Source organism: Ceratotherium simum, chromosome 20 (genome assembly GCF_057802395.1).
Source record: "Ceratotherium simum simum isolate JZ-2026a chromosome 20, ASM5780239v1, whole genome shotgun sequence".
In the NCBI taxonomy this organism is placed as follows: domain Eukaryota; kingdom Metazoa; phylum Chordata; class Mammalia; order Perissodactyla; family Rhinocerotidae; genus Ceratotherium; species Ceratotherium simum.
The window spans coordinates 20,708,790-20,729,090 of NC_141919.1; the positions used below are offsets into that span (position 1 = coordinate 20,708,790).

Consider the following 20,301-nt stretch of genomic DNA (forward strand, 5'->3'; position numbering starts at 1 on the left):
TGCTCGGCGGCCGCGGCGGCGGGGGCGGGGGCGCGGCCAAACCGGCGCACACGCGCGCGCGCTCCTCGCGGAACTCCCGCCGGCGGCTCGGCGCTCTCCCGGAGGCGCGCCTGGGCCGCCGGGGCCGCCGCTAACATGGCCGAGACGAGCGAGGAGGTGGCCGTGCTGGTGCAGCGGGTGGTGAAGGACATCACCAACGCCTTCAGGAGGAACCCGCACATGTGAGTCGCGCGCTGGCGGCGCCCCCACCGCCTCGGGGGGTCGTCGGGGGCGGGCGGAGGGAGGCGGGGCCGAGCCTGGAGCGGACCACGGGCGGCGGTCCCGGCCCGCGCGCCCCTCGCAAGAGGGGACAGAGCGAGGTCGCGGCTGGACCGTTGTCGGCCGCCGCGGGGCCCGCTGTCCGCTACCGGAACGCGCTCCCGGGCGAGTCCCTGGAAGTGACCTGGGAAAATCACAACGGGGCGACTTTGTTTCCCTGTCCCTCCCACCCCTTTCCCAGGAGTTCATGAAACTCGAAAGACTTCACCTGTGTGTCCCCATCCTGCATCCGTTTAAGGTACACGGGCACACACAGTGTGGGTCGGTATATGCTTTGTAAACACTTTTTGAGGTTCATTCTGGACGTTGGTAAGAGGGGATTACCGATCATCTTATTCTCAATCATTTTATTCTTAAGTAGCCAAAGGTAGTTTGAGGCTGCTTTTGACTTGCGCCTTGCTTGTCCCAAGATTGTCGAGGCATTCCGATGAAACAGTTTGTTCTGAAGGTGAACAGAGCGTTCTCGAGAGTGTAGCTTCAGCAGGCACAGGATGGGTCTGGTGTAAAGCAGATGGAACCTCGACACTTTTTAGCATTAGCTGATTCATAGTTACAGAGAGCATATTAAGGCTTTTTATATCCAAACACTGCTGCCCTCTTTAAGTAGGACACCGCAGGACTGACACACGTATCTTTTCCTCCTTCCTTTCCATATTAATTGGAGTACTCTGGGAAGATACCAGAAGAGGCTATTCTTTCTGACACGTTTGCTTTTGTGTAACGAGTGAAAAGGAAACTATTAAAGGAGAGTGACCTACAACATTATACAAAAGAGTAAGGAAGAAGCAAGAGTGTAGCTCTTTTCCCATCCCTCCTCGCTCCTTCCCCGAAAAGAAAGAAAAACATGGAATCCAGTTTTACATTATTTTCATGTTATCTAATTGTTTGTGGAGTTTATTTTTAATATTTTCTTCTTTAAACTGGCACACATAAATTATTCTTTTTAAGCATTCTAACCCGTTAAACTTTTCTGCCTAAAAGAGGTGCCAAACTTACATCTAAACGAAATGTTCTTTTCCTTCAAGGTGATGCTTATAAAAGAATTAAGAAGCCCTCAGATGTCCTGTTCCCTTGTGGCACACATTTGTAGTCCTACAACTGTGCCTCATTAAAAACAAAACACTGCTGGCCTCAAAACACACCTGCCCCCTCTGATGGCATCCACTTCCTTTCCCCTTGTGACTGCTGCCTTTTTCAAAATGAGTGTTTGGAATGATTTCCTGTCTGTAACCATAGTGGGTCCTGGGCCTTCTAAAGAATGCTTTGATGCCTTGTGTATCAGTCTTTCAGTCTTTTTTTGAGAATGAGAACTTCAGTGCAAATAAGAGCCATCCTCAAAAAAGAGACATCCTCAAAAAAAAAGTTGGACAAATGAAGGGCCTGTTTCCTCATCATTGGTGTTATTTTTCTTGAAGAAAATATAGCAGAGGTTAGAAAGAAGTCTAGTAAGTACAGTAAGCATTTTAGTTTCTCTTCTTTGAGGTAGACTAGAAAAGCTTCCGGTATTTTCTATTTGGAGAAACTGAGATTGAGTGTTCCTTGGCCTGGCGGATCGACACAGTGCAGTTTGGAACACATGCCAGTTCTTGTGGATTACATTTATTGAAATTCATAAAGGACTTTAATACCCCCCTTAATCATATTTTTATGGTGAAATCTCATTAATATGCTCTGTCTGCATAATTTATAATTATTAATAAGCATTTGGGTCATTCAAGATTTAAAAGTATGAAGTATGTTGGGCATTTGAAATAATGATATGTAATATAGGTCTAAAAATTTAAATGGCCTAATTCATTGTTTAATATTAATCTTCAGCTATGGTTTAGTACATATTGCCTACAATAACGATATCTCCAGTAATAGCACTATGCATCCCTTAAAATGTCTTATAATTTGGACTTCTCAAAATTGCTCATACTTCTTCCCCAATTTAGCCCTTTTTTCCCCAAAATAAAGAGGCTATATTTCTAGTTAAAAGGAAAAAAAGCATCATTTACCTTGAAAGTTAGTAGTACCTAATTACACTTTTCAGTATTATAAAAAGAAAGTTTTTATTCTTTACTTTTTGTTTCCTTTTTTCCTCCGAACAAGATAGATTGTAATTTCATTAGCCAACATCTACTCCCTTGAACATAGCGACATTGTTGTCTCTGTAGAAATATTTAGCTAGGAGGAGTTGAAGATGCAGTGGTTGAGATGTGGATTTTGTTACCCTCTCTCAGCCTCAGTTTCCTTGTGATATAGTGAGGCTGATGAGAACACAGGAAAATCACCTCATACAGTGTCTGGCACTTAGTTGCCACTAGGTAAATAGAAGTAACCTGAATCCCTGTGTTCCTCAGAAAATATTCGCCAACTGAATGATAAATGTGAAGCACATTATAAGCTGAAAAATACCATACAAATGTTGTTTGTATTGTTGATTCCAAAACAACTGAAGGCTTGGCCCAGAAACAGGCATTAGCTTAATGTATAGACCTCAACGTGCTATTGTGGAAGACAACTGTTTACAATGCAGTTAGGGTCACGTCAGAGTTCTCTTATCTAGCAAGTTGTTATTTTTTATTATTCTGTTAAATATTTACTAAACTCTCACTGTTTGTGAGGTGCTGTAGGTGCCATATTCACAGTATGGAACAGGAAGAAGTATAAAATACAGTTCTTGTACTCAAGGCAGAGAAATGTGTGTGATAATGAAAATGTTCTGTATCTGTCCTGTCCACCATAGTGGCCCCTAGCGTTTGTAGCTGTTGGGTGCTTGAAATGTGGCCAGTGTGAATGAGGAACTGAATTTTAAATTTTATTTAATTTTAATTGATTACATAATAGCCACATATGCCTAGTGACTACTGTATTACACTGTGCAGGTCTAGATGGAGACCTAAGACCTACCTGTAAGAGTAGTCAATTAACCCTGCAAAGCAGTTTATGATAGAGGCTGGACTAGCCATATGGTGAGCAAGTGCTCTGAGTCTATTAGAAGTAGAAGGGAGGCTATGTATGTCTTGGCCAGGGCTCTTAGGGGAGGTGGGTTTTGAGCTGAACTTTGAAAGCGAGGTAGGATTTACAGTCTCGGAGAGGGAGCCAAAGACCTCCACAGGGAACAGCAAATTAACCCAAAGTAGCAAAATGTGATTGGAAAGACACTGTAGGGGCCGATTTTGGGAGTGCTTGACTGTCTGGCTTAATTTCTTTCCTTCCAAGCATGCATTCAGCAAAAGAGCACCTCTATTTGACAGATACTATGCTAGTCTCTGTGTATACAGGGCTGGAAGCAGGGTGTATGTAGATGAACACACCACACATGGTCCCTGTCCTATGGAACTTTAAACAAATCAACACGCAGATTATGAAAAGAACCCAAAAGGATAAAGAAAGATACTTTGAGAGAATAATAACAGAGAGGCCTAATTAAATTAGAAGGTCAAGATAGTTCTTTCTGAGGAAATAGTTAAATTGAGACATGAGGGATGGATGAGTTGGCTCAGGGGAGATACACTTCCTAGGCGGTGGCTAGGCCCCAATGAAAATTTTTGAGTAAAGGAGTAGTGATGAAAGGCAATTTTAGATTGTCTGCAAGTTGAACTGAAGGATAGGAAACCATAGAGTCTTAGTTGTCTTCTTACACTTGATTTTCATCTATTTATTTAAACAATAGTATAGTTGTAAAAGTTTGGGTTTGGAGTCTGATGATCCTGGATTTGAACCTTGGCTTGTCATTTACTAGCTGGGTAGACTTAGACAAGACTCTTTCCTCATCTGTAAAATGGGGATAAAATGCCTACTTTATAAGATTATTGTGTGGAAAAAATGAAATAGTGCATGTAAAACCTAACACAGAGCATCACGTATAATAAACACTTAATAAACAGTGGTAATTTGGGTAGCTGTTTGCTAAATAAGGTCAGTAATGTAATTTCAGTGATATACAAAGTGAGTGGCCTTTAGAATTGAGAAAGCCTGCAAGGTCTCTGAAATATCTTAATTCAGTCACCATAAGGTTTTAATTATCAGTATGCCAGGGTCAGTTCCTTTAGATATTTTGATAACTTTCCTTTTTGGTCATTCTGGAAAGAATTCCAGTTTGAATGAAAAAAAACCCAAAATAACTGTTAGATTAAAAAGGGCTGGACCATTTCCTGAATCCTTCGGCTGTTTTCTGTTCAGTCACTCCACATTATAGGGTTCAGTTTTAATATTTGGGGACCATCTTTCCCTCCCGAAAAGAAGCTGGTTGATGTTAACTTTTGTAAATAATAAGTGGGCCCACCCTAATTGATGATGTTTCTGAAAAGTCCAGACAAGAGAAGCTGTCTAAACATGAGAAACAAAGTCAATATCAGTTTTATAGGAACCTTGAACTTCATGGAAGGCAGTGGATCCCCATTGTGAAGTGAAGCAGTCAGAGATGTACCATGCTGTGTATGATCTTTTTAAGTAATGTATTGCTTCATTCCATGTTGCTATTCCTTTGGAACAGCCTTTGAAGGTAACCTAAAAAGTGAACATCATGGTATCTCTTTGAGAAGACTAGAACTTGATCACTGTTCCAAACCTTCATGTCTTTAAAAATCGTATGACCTTGGTAATGCAGGTATTTACTTGAGTATCCTTGTTAAATACCAGTCTAAATTACTAGAAAGCTAAAAATGTAAATGCATGGAATTTGGTGGTAGTGAAACAGTCAGAAATTTCTCTTAGACTCTTTCATAAGAAAATAACTGGAGATATATTTGATATTTATAGCACATTCATTGCAACCATTAAAAATATAAAAATTAGTTATGTAGGAAAATGTTTAATGTGAATTAAGTTGTAAAAAAAAGGTTATAGAAGAGTATGTCCAATATAATCCCACGTTTGTAAAATACTAAGAAAAACAGGATGCATGCCCAACCATTAGTAGTGGTAGAGGGATGACAAATGACTTTTAGTTTTGTCCCTGAGTTTTCCAACTTTTCTTGAGTATGAAATTAGAATTTAAATAGCCAGAAATCTAGAAGGAATTAATCTAAATTTTACTTTCTTTCACTGATGTCTTTATCTTTTACTCTAGTGTCAAGAGTTTTCGGCTAAGTATTAGGAGATCAGATTTGTAACTTAGCTACTAGCAATGTGACCTTGAGTAATAGTCTTAACCTCAACGGACCTCAGTTTCCTCATCTGATAAAATGAGAGACTGGAGGAATGAGGTCTCTTCCAATTTTAAAATGATTCTGGAATCATATTCTAAATTGTCTGAAAAAAAAGTGGACTACGACCTAAGGGACTAGGCATAGGAGAAGTCTGAAGTCAAACACTGTTATTTGGAAGCTTCCTGACCTACCTATCTTTATAATGTACATGTTATATTTTTAGGAAGCAGCAAAGCACTGTATCTTATAGTCAGATAACTTGACAAAGGCTTAACTGTCTTTGCCTCAGCTTCTCATTATCTGTTAACCAAGGAACTTTTCTGGTTGACCTCAGACTCTTAACTGAATTAATGATAGCATACTTCATCTTTGCCTGGCACTGTACAGCTTACCACATTCTTTACAGTGCGTTATTTGCTTTTCATAATAGGCAGGAACGGGATGGCATTATTATTCCTATATTTCAGGTGAGGATGCCGATGGCAAGTGACCTGCCAAATTCACGTTGACTGTCAGTGGGAGAATGGAGACTAACTAGAACTGTGGACCTCCAAAGATCAAGTGCTTTTGTCTCTACATCCTACTACCTCTCTTTTAATATTTTTTTTACCCTAGTGCTTTACATTCCCTGATATGACTGTTTTCATTCTCCTTACATGAGAATAACTTGCAGGTTTCTCAGTCAAAATTGAAGTCTATAGAGGCCAAGTGACATGAGATATATATATGTGTATATGCCTCATACTGACAGAGCTAGGACTGGGACCCACTGCATTAGAAGGATGTCAGAAGTAATGTCTTTTGGAGAGTCAAGAAGCAATATTCTTTGAAAACTATTTATTTGAATATTATCACTGAAGTTCAGTGATAATCAGCTTTTCAGTAGCAGTTTTTGAGCACCTGCTATAACAAGGTATTCTTGTTTTTTTTTAATTATTTCTTGGAAGAATGGTAGCCAATTAAAGTTTTTTGTTTGTCCAGATGGCTCTGTGCTTTCATTAGGCACCAAATTATTAGTTGGGCATTTTATTTTTGGTATAAATAGTGAGCAAGGCAGGTTGTTACGTTGTGAATTGAAGTAAAAAAAATCCCCCCCAAAACAGAGTATACCCAGAAGCTAAGATTCTTTTATTCTTGTTACCCTAACATTCATGTTGTTGACTTTTGCAGTTCTTTGAAGTGCTGTAAGTGGTTATTAGATCTCAGAAAACAGACTTTCTTGAAATAACTACAGTGAGGTTTTTTTCTATAATTCTAGTTTATTTGTTAAATGTTCTACTTAATATAGTAAAACCTGAATACCAGGACATACCAGAGATTCAGTCATAAATTAGTCAGGTATGGATTTAGATGTGGCTAGTTGTCCTAATAGTGAATTAAATAGAGTTCAGGTTAATATCACCAAACACATATGCAAAAACATATTTTGAAATATTGGATGTTGACCTCCGATACTCTCTCAGCATTGCCTCATTCTTAGGACAGAACTTTATTTATATTACTGGAATGGCAAATGTTAACATTTTATTATAGATATTGACACAACTCCCCATCAAAAATGTCAGTTCTGTGAAGTCAGAACACCTTGTTTTACTAATTTTTGCATTTTCAGAATCTAACACAGTACCCAGTACATTGCAGTACTCAGAAAATGTTTAGATAGTATTGACATGGTATATCAAAACACCTCTGAATCAACTGAGCTAGTTGTCAGGACAAAAAAACTTTAGGTCTCAAACTGTACTTGTGAGTTAAATCAGCTTGAAAGAATGGTTAGTGACTTGCAACCCCTAGAGTACCCCTGTTTATTGATATATCCCTGTGTCCCTAATGAAGTGATCAGTAGAAAGTAGGTTACTCCTGAGCTATCCAGTTTTGAGTTTCCAGGAGGGGTCTCACTTTAGTTCCACAGCCTCCCACCAGTTTGTGATGGTAGCCTAACAAAAAAAGAGGACTTTTCTTATAACCTATAATTAAACAAGTTTCCCCCTCTTTGCATCTATCAAACTACTGTCTTGGCAGGGGAATCCCAGGGACATAATACATAATGTCACACACATCAGTAGTTTTCAACCTACTCTAAAAAGCAGTTATTTTGTTTTTTAAAAACATTTAAAAAAATCCATTTAGACACTAAAAATATCATTATTTATGTCAGCTGCTCTTGTTAAAAGGTTTCTTGTTATTCATTAAGGGAAGGATGTACTATTTGAGAAAGAATGCTTCATGTAGGCAAGAATTTTAACTTCGTTATAGTTGAAAGGCAAGTGTGCAGGTTTTGCAAAAACATTTTTATGTTTGCTGGTTCATTTACTATATAAGTCAACTGCCCTATATATTGTTTATTAAATCTCAGCCTGTAATGTAAATTTTCAACTTAAATTGAGGTGGATTGAGGGATATAGATACTGCTTTAGATGAAAATGATCAAATTCTAAAATGTATTTGTGTTTTAACCACATTTAGTAGTGTGTTTTTTTTAATTCAGGCAAGTGTAAAGGATTATAAAGAAGAAAAAATGGCCCACAGTCTCATTGACAAGATAACTTTTATTGATAATTTGTTTCTGCTCCATGTACATTTATTAGCAGGCAAGCATAAATACATTTCTTGACATTTTTTAAAAATGTAAATAATACAAAAAGTGATTAGAAAATTTAAACTATATAAAAATAAAATCTTTCCTCTCCCTGAAAGTTTCTTGGTATCTTTCCAAGAAATTTTTTAATGCATCTATATATCTTTTTAAAAAATTTATGCAGAAGGCTTTGTGCTGTACATTGTGTTTGGCATTTTGCGTTTTTTGTTTCATGTATCTTGGCACCCTTTCCATACCAGCATTTGCAGATCTGCCTCATGTTTTACACCTCTGTCACGCCATATTTATTTTACCAGTTTTATATTGATATACGTTTAGGTTGTTTCCAGTTTTGTTGCAATGTTGCAATAAACATCCTGTTTGTATATTTTGGCATAGGATAACGTCTGAGCACTGGAATTGCTGGGATGTACATTTAAAGTTAAAGAGGATGTACATTTAAAATTTTGAAAGTCATTTTCGGATTTCCATCCAAAGATTAGACCAATTCTTATTCCTATCAACAGGGAGTGCAGCATACTAATTTTCCCGTGCTCTTGTCAGAATTAAAAAACTGGTGTTTTTTTTTTTTTTAATTTCTTCCAATCTAGTAGGTGAGCTAAATAATATTTTTAAGAAAGGGAAATATGTGAGTTTTTAAAAAAATACTCTAGGATTTGAAAATTTTAAAAGGCTAATATTCTTATCTTTAATTCTTTTTTATGTTTTACATATTAAGAGATGAAATTGGCCTGATCCCATGTCCTGAAGCTAGGTATAACCGGAGTCCCATAGTCCTGGTTGAAAACAAACTTGGTGTGGAGAGCTGGTGTGTCAAGTTCCTTTTACCATATGTCCACAACAAGCTCCTTTTGTACAGAACAAGAAAGCAATGGCTGAACAAAGATGGTAAGTATGAACTCTATCCTCCTCCTTTGGTTTTTAGAAGCAGCATAGAATAAACTGGGAACCCGCTCTGAGTGTTGGCATTCCTGGATTCTAGTTCTGGCTCTTTCATTCACTGCCTGGGCAGGCGCTTACCTTCTCTGTCAAGTGAGGAGTTGGGCCTCATCAGTAGTTTTCACATTGTGCATCCATAAGTGATTGTATAGATGGTGCTTCAAGCAGGGTGCCAGGCCACCTACTGCAACCTGAGCAGGAAATTAGAGCAATTCTTTTTAAAAAAAATTTATTTATTTATTGTAGTTGACATACAATATTATGTTAGTGTTAGGTGTACAACACAGTGATTCAACATTTATAAACATTATGTAATGATCACCATGATAAGTCTAGTAACTATCTGTCACCATAAAATCAGAGCAATTCCGATTTTATCTATTTATGCATTGGGGTCATTTATAAAATTTTATTTGAAGAAAACATCCTGTGGCTAAACAAAGTTCGAAAATCCCTGAAGAGGGCTCTGGTCTCTACAAGCTCAGATTCTCTGGTTTCTAATCCTTTAGTATGTTATAAGCAATAGAACTCATTTTAGTAGCAGTCCAAATGAGGTAAGGGAGGCGTGATGATGGTAGTTATCTTGTGAACCAGCTTGGGGATCTATGAAGGTGCCGTTGCACTGTGAATCCCAGTTGAGCCCTGGCCCTCTGTCCTGTTCCTATGCTAATATGAGTGAGAGAAAACCATCCCAGCATTTGCTTCTTCCACTCCTCTGAGACAGTGCTTTGCTGCGTTGGCTAAACCCTCTTCATCCCACCTGGTCTCTTTTCGTAGTTTTCCCCCCTGTATGGATATTAAGCCTCTGTGCACAAATTCTGTTTACTTTTTAGGTAAAAGTGAGACCTGAGATCTCACTTCTTTGGAGAGTACTCATTCAAGATCATGTTCTCGACTGTTTTTTTAAGGCTCCTGCCCCTTCCCACATACAGCAGTACCTTCAAAAGTGCTCAGTATGCTTGGTGGCTAATTTTGAATAAGAACTTTGTTTTGTAGAGAATTTTAATTACCAATTCAGTAGCCATTACCAAGAGCCTACTCATACCAGAAGCTGTTCTAAGTACTGTGGGGGATAAAAGGTGAATAATACACGTTCCCTTTTCTCAAGAAGCTTACAGTTGAGTGAAAAACAATCTCTCTGTGGAGTGTTGCCAAAGGTGTGACATACCGATTTCCTCGTATTCTCTCAGCATTGTCCTCAACATACTGTATTATAGGTTAATAGCGCTTTTCCCTGTTTAGACCAGTAGAAAAGGAGTCTGATTTGAACATGTAATTTGAAATAGTTTCTATATTCTGTGTGTTTCAACTCTAGTCCTGTGATATATGTTTCTTATAAGGCCATGTCTGAGTTTATGGCTTAGCTTAAGTTTTTGGCATGACCTTAAAGGTAAAGATATTTATCTATCCTTAGACCCTCTTTTGTTCTTCATTCTGTCACCCTATAGTAGGTTTCAGTAACATTAAGGTACAAAGTAACACCATATGAATCTATCAAGTTACTTTTTGCCAAACAAAGCTGTATTGTGTATGTTCTTGTGCACAGAGATGTATAATTGAGCCAGTACATAACTAACTCCGCTGGGAGACAGAATAATGCTCTTGTAGAGAAGAAAAAGTATGAATTATAAGATATCAAAGGCTATGTTGTTTCAGATCATTATCTTTTGCCCATTCACGTATGCTAGCCAACCCGCCTTCTTCCTGTAGCCTTCCAAATCCTTCTCTCCATTTCCCTGTCTTTCCCTGCAGGCTTTGCTGAATCTCTTCATTGTGTAGTTTTAGTCTTGATAAGCCCAGGAGGACCTAGGCAGAAGAGCAAATGGTTAAGCTCAATCAAACAAACAGAACTTTGAAATCTAATACAATTGTGTCTGTGTACAGAAGCAGCTTGATTTTATTCTAACCTACATCCTCGTGGAAGCAGTTTTTAGTTTCACTTTTTTGGTGGGTGGGGACAGCGTAGTTTAGTGTGGTGTCGTATACTACTCAAGCTGTATATCATATTATTGGTAAAAATGTGGAAGTAAATGTCTGATTTGACAAAAGAAGATACCTGAAGATGCTGACTGATTAATGTAAAAGTATTCTGCCAGATTTGTGAATTGAAGCAATTAGAACACAGAGGTGAATCTTGCTAAGAAAAAAAGTAAAAAATATTAGGTGAAAGCAGTTATTTCATGAAAATGCTGTACCTTTAAAGCTGTTTTTATAGAAAATAAATGTGTAAGAAGAGCCAAGTGAAGAAAGCTGGCAGTTTAAGAACAATTTCAGAAATGTTAGTGTCTGTGTGATTAATCATGCCAAAATCCTAGATGTCCTCTAAGAATGTATTCTGTAACTGAAGGTGACCTTTATTTTGGGGGTAGATATTTTTTTTGTTTTAACCAAACTGAATTCATGCTCTCATTAATGTGCTGAATTCCTTAGATGTTTAGAGAGCTTCTATATTAGTCAGGATTCTCCAGAGAAACATCCAGTAGAAAATTTTATGTATATATAAAATTTTATATAAATAAATATAAAAGATTTATTATGACATATTGGCTCACATGATTATGGAAACTGAGAAGTCCCATATCTGCTATCTGCAAGCTGGAGACCCGGGAAAGCCAGTGATATAATTTAGTCTGAGTCTGAGGGTCTGAGAACCAGGGGAGCCAATGGTTGAAATCCCCATCTGAAGGCCGAAGAAGATAAGATGAGATATCCCAACTCCAGCAGACAGGCAGGAAGTAAAAAAAAGGTGAATTCCTCCTCCTTCCTCCTTCTGTTCTATCCAAGCCCTCAACAGATCAGATGATGCCCACCCACAGTGGGGAGGGCAGTCTACTTTCCTGAGTCTGCTGATTCAAATGCTAATCTAATCTGGAAACACCCTCACAGACACACTCAGAAATGTTTAATAATGTTAATCTGGGCACCCCATAGCTCATCAAATTTACCCATAGTTCAACCAAAATTAATAACATCCCTGTTTAATTTTGTAGAGAAACTGATATTTTTTAAAAGTCTGCTGTAGTAGTAGCCATATTTAGTTTGGGAGAGGAATGATACTGTAATTCTGATTTTTGAGAAATCCATGACAAAAACAAAAAGCTAGAGAGAAGTCCACAGCATTGGAGTCTTGACTGGACAGAGCTCTGTCCTGCACTCTGTCTCCCAGTCTGCCCTTCCACCACCTTCTTTCTCACAATCACTGCTCCATAACTGAGCTCTCTCTTTAAAAACCACCTTCTCTCCATTTCTTATTTCTCGTCTGGACGAATGTTATTATCTCATGGCTGGTCTACCCCATTTTCAACCTCTCTTCTGTAATCCGTGTCCATCATGTCACTAGCAAGTCGTTTCAAACAACACTTAGAAACAGTTTGAGGGATGATTTTCTGAAATATGTATATGTTCATCTTATTTCATGATCCCTACAGGGTCAAGGTAGAGTTCAAACTCCTTGGCATGGTATTCAACATCGTTCATGATCTGTCCCCAGCCTGCATTACCAGCCTTTTCCTCTACTTTCTATTCAGCGTCAGAGGTTGTAGATTTGTATCCCCCAGGCTGAAGCCAGCCCACAGATATATTTCGTTTGGACTTGTATAATGTTTTTAAAATTGTTTTTAATTAGTTGGATAAACATTTAAAGTCAGGATGAACTTTTAAAATTAGGATGGAAATCTGGATTTCTTATCTTCACTTGAAAAGTCAGAAGCCTTGGCCGCGTAAGTTTCTGCATGGCAGCACTTGGCTAGGGCTCGTAGCCTCTGCTTTTCTTCACTAGGCAAGCCAGTTCCAATTCACTACAACCTCCTCGTCCTTCAGACCCTGAGGCAGAGTGTCAGTTGCTACTTATCAACAAGTTTGTTTTGCTACTTTTTTGACATTCATTTGAACCCTGGAAGTATTTGAATTTGCAGCCATTTGATATATATTCCAGCCACAACAGACACTGTTCCATTCTTTGACTTTGCTCTGTACTACTGCCTTACTTCCATGCCTTTCCTGAGGCCATGTTCATGTCTTACATTGTCTTCGTTGTTGTGGTTGTCAGCACACACCTGTGAAGCCTCTTTCAACTGCTCCAAGAAGCAGTAATTACCTTTCTGCACTCCTTTGGAGTCCTGTATTCAGACTGCTTGCATAGTAGCACTTATCACACTTTATCATAGTTGATTATTTAAACAACATTTTTTCCAGCTAGATTGTGAGTTGTTAGGAAGAAGGTTTATGGCTGGTCTTTATTTACTCAGCACCTTTATGTGTTCGACAGACATTTGTCAAATAAGTAACATCAGTTTGGTAAACAAGAGTTTTTAGCTTAGTCTGGCTATCGATTCAGTGACTGTATTCTGTAATAAACAGAGACTTTTTGGTGTTTACCACATAATTTTGCCTCAAGCCTCTCTTCTTGTGGTAACCTGGTTGCATTTTAGAGGAAGAGGTTAACCAATACAAGTTGACCTTGGGTTTATTTCTAGATGCATGAAAACATATCTCTGTCAGAGACAGTTGTCAAACCCAGTGATCATTACCAGGTGACTGCTGGCCTTGGGCCATTTCCAGAATGCAGTGCAGCAAAGAAAGCATATTGATTTTTCTCTGACTTTTCTGTAGCATCCTCATATCCTCTCCTGTTACAGCTGGAATTTAGCTACTTCTCTGTGTATAATGTGCCCTGATTCATTTTCTCTTTGTGGTATGATGATGAGTTAGTCATATATTGGAGTGTATCTAACAAAGGAACGTTTATTTGCTGATATATATTTTGGTGTTTGGAGAGAGAGCTGTTTAATTTCAAGAGCCTATAGGGATATCAGTAGCTCACATATTCTGGGTAAAACTGCAGGAAATGGTATATAGTTGATGAAACAGAGAGAGTGAAATAGTTACAGTCAACTGGTAGTTATACGTGTTTATCTTTAGATCTTTGGTTCAGTCCTCACTCAGAGAGGGCAAAGTAATTGTAGACGGTGTGCTAGAGTGGAAAGAGCATCTGCTTTGCAGGAAACCAGACCTGGATTTAGATTCAATTCATCAGCACACTGAAGTCACTTAGTAGTGACTTCAGGCAGATTACTTAACTTCTTTGTATTTCCACGCCAAAATAAGGGAATTCTAATAGGTCTCAGAGGGTTGTTGTGAGGATCCTATGAATTAGTGTATAAAGCACAACACAGTGCCTAGCATGTGGTAGGCTCTCAAGAAACACGAATTTCCTTCCATTTAGCCAGAACCAGTGGGGAAGAAGAACACAAAAATACATATAATTCAGGAATGATTCTTTATGTCGAGTATTTCTAGCCTACTTATTTCTCCTTCATTGGCCTTTTCCCATTTCTGACATTCTACCTCACTCCCAGTTCTTGGATCTGACTGGAATGCTTCCTGAAGGAAGTCTCATCTGAACTTGAGTCCTGCTTCAGGAGGAGGTAGCAGTGTGTCAAAGAGTAGAGGAGAAGGCCCTGTGGCTTATATGTGTTACTAGGCACCACTGATGCTTGGTTGAGGCTGTTGATATGTTTTAAATCCTGAAATTCTTAGAAGTTGAGTAGTATCCCTCTGCTCAGCAGTCACTGCTCAGCCACCTTAGGAGATTCTTTTCTTCCTTCTGGTGGCATCCAATCCCAGTATCACTTATGGAACTGGGCTAGGAGATACAGGCTTTGTAATAGGAATTATCATTGAGTGCTTACTGTGTGTCAGGTACTGTCCTGACACTTCACGAGTGTGAATCATTTAATACCCCCCAGGAGGTAGTAGTATTATTAGCTCCATTTTACATATGAAGAGGACACTAAGGCACAGAGAGATTAAGTGGCAAGCTCAGGGACTTCCCAGTAAGTGGCAGAGCTGGGCTTTGAACCCAGCAGCTGCTGTTGCCCTGCGAGGGGGGTACCTTCCAGTAAAGGAAGCGTTACTTTGATTAGCTTTCCTCTCTCTTCACACAGCCACAAAATGAAAAGTGGGGACTTAGGTATTTTCTCTGTTTATTTGTTAGTTTTTGCCTTGTGCTCCTACAGCAGCATGCCTCTCGTGGAGGATGAACCTGTCTTCATTTATGGGTGGGGGAGGAGAGTTGCTTAGAAGTACAAATGAATGGCAACTACTATTGGTCACACATTTTTTTTTTAATGCAGAAGGGGAGAGTCCAATAGACTAACTACCAGTTTACCTAGGTAGTATAATGGATGTTGAAAACTTGTAGACTTCAAAAGAAGTTCTAAAGACCTTCCCATCATGCACAAACATTTCCATATAACCACTTAACTACCAAGTTGTTTTTTATTGTTGCTTATTTTACAAGTTTAGAAATTTGGACAGTTTCAATACAGGAACAACTGCCTCATTTCTGACTTCTTTGATTAATTGATGTTGAAAATATTAATTTCTTGGGTGGTAAGTAGCAATGGTGTTTAGTTGAACACTCACTGTGTGTCAAATAACTATGGAGAAATGGAATGAATCTCGTTGCTCACAACACTGAGGTTGATATTATCATCCCCCTTTCACAGATAAGGAAACTGAAGTTCGTGTATGTTATGTAGGCAGTAAGTGGAGAAGCTGGGATTCAAAGCCAGGTGGTATGGCTTTAAAGCTTATGCCCTTACCACTCCTCTATGCTGTGTCTAGATGTGGAACTTCTTTTGGGCAGGGGCCATATTTTCTCATCTTTGATTATTACAGAGGACCTGCATCCAAAAATTATAGTCTCATCAAGAGAATAATATTTATACAAGATCGGTAACAAAGTAAGATATACACAGAACATAGAGATGAAAGATTGCCTCCAGCTAGGGAGGTCAGGAAAGCCTTTAAGAAGAAAGATGTTTTTGTTTTTGTTTTCCTATTTAGAGTTAGGAGGACATTTCTGCATTTCTGACAGAGAGAATAACGAGCAAGTAAATCTGAGTTATGTCTGAAGAAGAGAAGGTAGGCAGATAAAAGGTGTGTTTAGAGAAAGGTGGAGTATAGCATGTGAGGGAAAGCAGTGGAAGGCCAAGCTGAGAAGGAGATTGGGGCTGGGTTCTAGTTTTCTGGTCCATTTTTCCAGCACCCTGTGCTCTAGTCACACTCTGGTACTAGTGATCTCTTGGAGAGCACGCTGTGTGTGAGCTTCTATGTCTCTTTACCGTTGTTGATATTTTTTTCCACAGTCTGCAGTGGGCTTTACTGCCTTATTCTTTTATAGCCTTCCCTGGGACTCCAGTAAGAATTAATTTGCAGCTTCTTTGGTGGTCCCCAAAATGTGGTATGTTTTTACTTAACAATTATTTCATTTTGTCTTCTATAATTACTAGTTTATATGTTCTCTCCAACTACAGGGCAACCTTCTAGAGGGCAAGATCAGGTCTTATTTATCGTTATATGTATTCTCTCAGTTCTAAGGGCCCAGTTTAATCTTTGCATGTAGTCAATACTTGGAATATCTGTGGAATTAAATGAATAATGGTATAGAAAATTGTATTTATTTTCCCTGGTAAATACTAAATTAGTGCCAAAAACTACTAAAAGTGAAAGAATAAAGAGGTTAATTAGACTGTTCTTTACAGATACATTGTTTATGTATGTAATGACATATTATAAAGAGGAATATAGAGGTCAAAAATAAATGTGTGCTAATCCTACCTTTTGTTGCTCATTTTATTGCATGTTTTACTCAGTAGTAATGAAATCATAGGCTCGCAATAAGTGTTAATTCATGGTTGAGAATGGAATAATTGATTTTATTTTTCACTAGAATATTTTTAAATGAGTGTAGGGATATATTTGTGTGTGTGTGTTCTTAGATTTTAAAAAGTTTATCTTATACACTGAGAATGTCCAAATTATTTATTGTAGATAGACATTTCAATGGCAGTATAATTGAGTTATTAAAAGCATTCAGGGGCCGGCCTGGTGGCGCAGGTGGTTGGGTACGCGTGCTCTGCTGCAACGGCCTAGAGTTCGCAGGTTCGGATCCCTGGTATGCAAGAACTCAGTGCTTATAGGGCCATGCTGTGCCGGTGTCCCATATAAATTAGAGGAAGATGGGCACGGATGTTAGCTCAGGGCCAAGCTTCCTCAGCAAAAAAAAAAAAAAAAGGAGGGTTGGCATCAGATGTTAGCTCAGGGCTGATCTTCTTCACAAAAAAAAAAAAAAGAATTCAGATGCTGACCTTGCCACACTAATCGGATGACTAGAGGCAAATTGCTTAAACTCTCTAAATGTCAGTTTCCCTATCTGTAAAGTGAAATAAGAATATCTTGGACCATGATTGTGAGAATTCAACAAAATAATATAAATAAAGTACTTACTACTGTACCTGGTACACAAGAATGCTAAATAATTATAACAGTTATTTTTATTATTTTATTTGCTTATCGTTTAATATGAGCTTAGAGATTACCTTAATTTAGTATTATGCCCTAGATTGATCATCTTATTCCTGGAATTCTCTTTTCAGTTTTAGTAAAATGAAGACAATATGTCTAAGTATTACTGATTTTGTTCTATTAAATATAGGCTTATGGAACTTACTTGAATATATAAGAATTCTTTCAAGACCATAATAGATAAATAGCTAATGAATATGAATAGGCTGCTCGTAAAATGAAAGTAGAAAATAGTAAACAAAAATGAAAAAATGTTTATATTAATAATTATAAATTAAAGATGTAAATTAAAGCAGAAACAAAATAGGGACCGGCCCAGTGGCGTAGTGGTTAAGTTCACACGCTCCACTTGGGCGGGCTGGTGTTCACGGGTTTGGATCCTGTGCGTCGACCTATACACCACTGATCAAGCCATGCTGTGGCGGCGTCCCATATACAAAATAGGGCAGGATGGGCACAGATGTTAACTCAGGGCCAATCTTCCTCACCAAAAAAGAAAAAAGGAAACAAAATACAATTTTTTATCTGCTGCATTCATTTTTTTAAATACAGTCATGCGCCATATAATGACGTTTTTGCCGATGACAGACCACGTACACAACGACGGTTCCATAAGATTAGTGCCATATAGCCTAGGTGTGTAGTAGGCTACATATCATCTAGGTTTGTGTAAATATACTCGATGATGTTTGCACAGTGGTGAAATTACCTAACGATGCATTTATCAGAACATATCCCCGTTGTTAAGTAATGCGTGACCATATAATTATATAGGTCAGAGTTACAGGACGTAAGTATACGCGTATTACTCTTGGCAATATAAATAGATACACTCTATTTGGAGGACAATTTGAATATGCTTAATAGGAGCCATACTGATATTTATATTGTTTGACATAGTTCTGCGCCTGGAAGTATATCCTAAGAAAATAATCTGTGAGACAAAAAGTGTGTTTAAAAATGTTTGTAGCCGTATTACCTATAAAAGTGAAAAACAAACAGAAAGCAGCCTAAAGAATAAGGTAAATGATAGTATATTAAACTAAGTGATTGTTACAGCTGTTAAAAATGCATACTGTAGCAATATAGGAGAATGCATATAAAATAATATTGAATGAAAAAGAACAAAATTGTACGTTTATCATTGCTTTATCTATACAAAAATGTATGTAAGAAAGGATAATCTTTGCAGGGGAATGTAAAGGAATTGTGTTAAGTAAGTTGGATTATGAGTGATTTTTTTTCCTTTTGAAAATTTGCACATAGCCAATTCTTGAAATATTTGTGAAATTAACTGAATAGTGGTATTAGAAACTGCATGTGTTTTTCCTTGTTAAATATTTGATTAATACCAAAAACTACTAAAAGAGTGAAGAGGTTAATTTGGTTATTCTTCTAGGCATATTCTATTATAAAATTGTTTCTATGTCAACTTTTTTTTAAAAGAGTTACACTTATAAGTAGAAGAAAATCTTGAGGATAATTTTCATATCCCCGAAAGTGTAGAACAAAGTATCTATCATTAAAATTATCATCACATGAAATATATATTAGTATAATGTGAGACATACGTGTGTGTGTGTGTGTGTGTGTGTGTCTGTATAAATATATAAAATAAAAGGACTGTAAAAGAAAGAGAAGCCCAACTTTAAAGGGTAGGACTATTTGTTTTTAATATGACTTCTCTTTATTTTAGAATTGATAGATGTCACATGCACCCTGCTGCTTCTAAACCCAGACTTTACCACTGCATGGAACGTGAGGTACGTCGTTGTCATCAGTGATAAAATGAAATTGTTCAAACTTCTGAAGACATATAAGCCCCATGAGTTGTTAGCTTTTTGAAAAATGAAATATAAACCATATATCCATGGCATCTTACACTTATTTCTTCTACTGATTCTTTATAATATCTCCATGACAGGTCTGACAGACACTTCGCAGCTTTTTGCATGTTTATGTCTATTCTCTGTAAACTTCTGGCCTGAAATGTCAACTGTCAAGTTGAATTACAGTATACCATTTGAGACATGCTTTTATTTTCCTTCCTTTTTAGGGGGATGGGGCAATCAGCATAATTGGTTGGATTGTGAGATGTTAGTGTATTTGAGAAGCACTGTAGCACAGTGGAAAGCGTGTAGGATGAGGATTCAAGGCGGCAGGCTTTTAGTCTCGGTCACTAACGTTGTAATCAACCTCTATGGGCCTATTACTTGAAGTCTCTGGCATTCAGTATTTTGGTGAGAGATTATATCTTATTAATATCTTAAGTTCTTTAATTCTGAATGTTGTAGCTTTAAACACAAAATACTTTATAGAAATATTAAAATTCAGACCAGGTTTATTTTTTCATTAAAGTTTTTTCAGTTAAACAATATGTTTGGTTTTAAAAAATTGGTGGTCCCTTAGATTAACACAAATTCTCTTAGGGGAAAGCAGGATACAAATTATAGATAAATGAAAGTGAAGTCTTGTTGAACATTGTATATACATTTTAAGTTTTCCTATGGGAAAGAGCCATAGATTATAGCTCTTTACCTTTAAAGATGACTCAAACAGTACTTTAATTTTCTGTGTATTTGAAGCAAGGCTACATTCTGAGTTAGTGTTTTATAATACCTACTGAATTTTCTATTTGTAACTGATTTTTAGAAATTTAGGTAACTTATATTTTGTGTCTTTTTAAAACTGTCTTTTAAATAATTAATGATCAGATATTTAGAGTAAAGAGTAAGAAAAGTATAGAATGAGATATGAGGCTTTAAAAATTTACATAATTTTAGAATTTCAGTTTTCTTTTATGGAAAGCACCACAGTGGGTAGGGAATAGACTAACGTTTATGAGTGGCTTCTATATCCCAGGGACCATACTACAACTTTATACGTTATCTCATTTAATCCACACAATACTTGACAACATTTGTTCATTCACTCATC

At 37.6% G+C, this 20,301-nt stretch overlaps 1 protein-coding gene across 3 annotated transcripts in view; it reads left to right on the forward strand.

The window, feature by feature from the left end:
• The first annotated feature begins 67 nt into the window (after positions 1–67).
• Positions 68–20,301, forward strand: part of PTAR1 (protein prenyltransferase alpha subunit repeat containing 1) — a 50,560-nt gene continuing 30,326 nt past the window's right edge. Inside the window, exons 1-3 of one of the 3 annotated variants that reach the window (XM_014795450.2) lie at positions 68–221; positions 8,774–8,943; positions 19,061–19,127. In XM_014795450.2, coding sequence (XP_014650936.1) covers positions 136–221; positions 8,774–8,943; positions 19,061–19,127 — 323 coding nt within the window. In that variant the 5' untranslated portion in view covers positions 68–135. Of the gene's footprint in view, positions 222–8,773; positions 8,944–19,060; positions 19,128–20,301 lie in introns of those variants that run through there. The other 2 variants (XM_087444507.1, XM_087444508.1) reach the window with 2 other exon arrangements.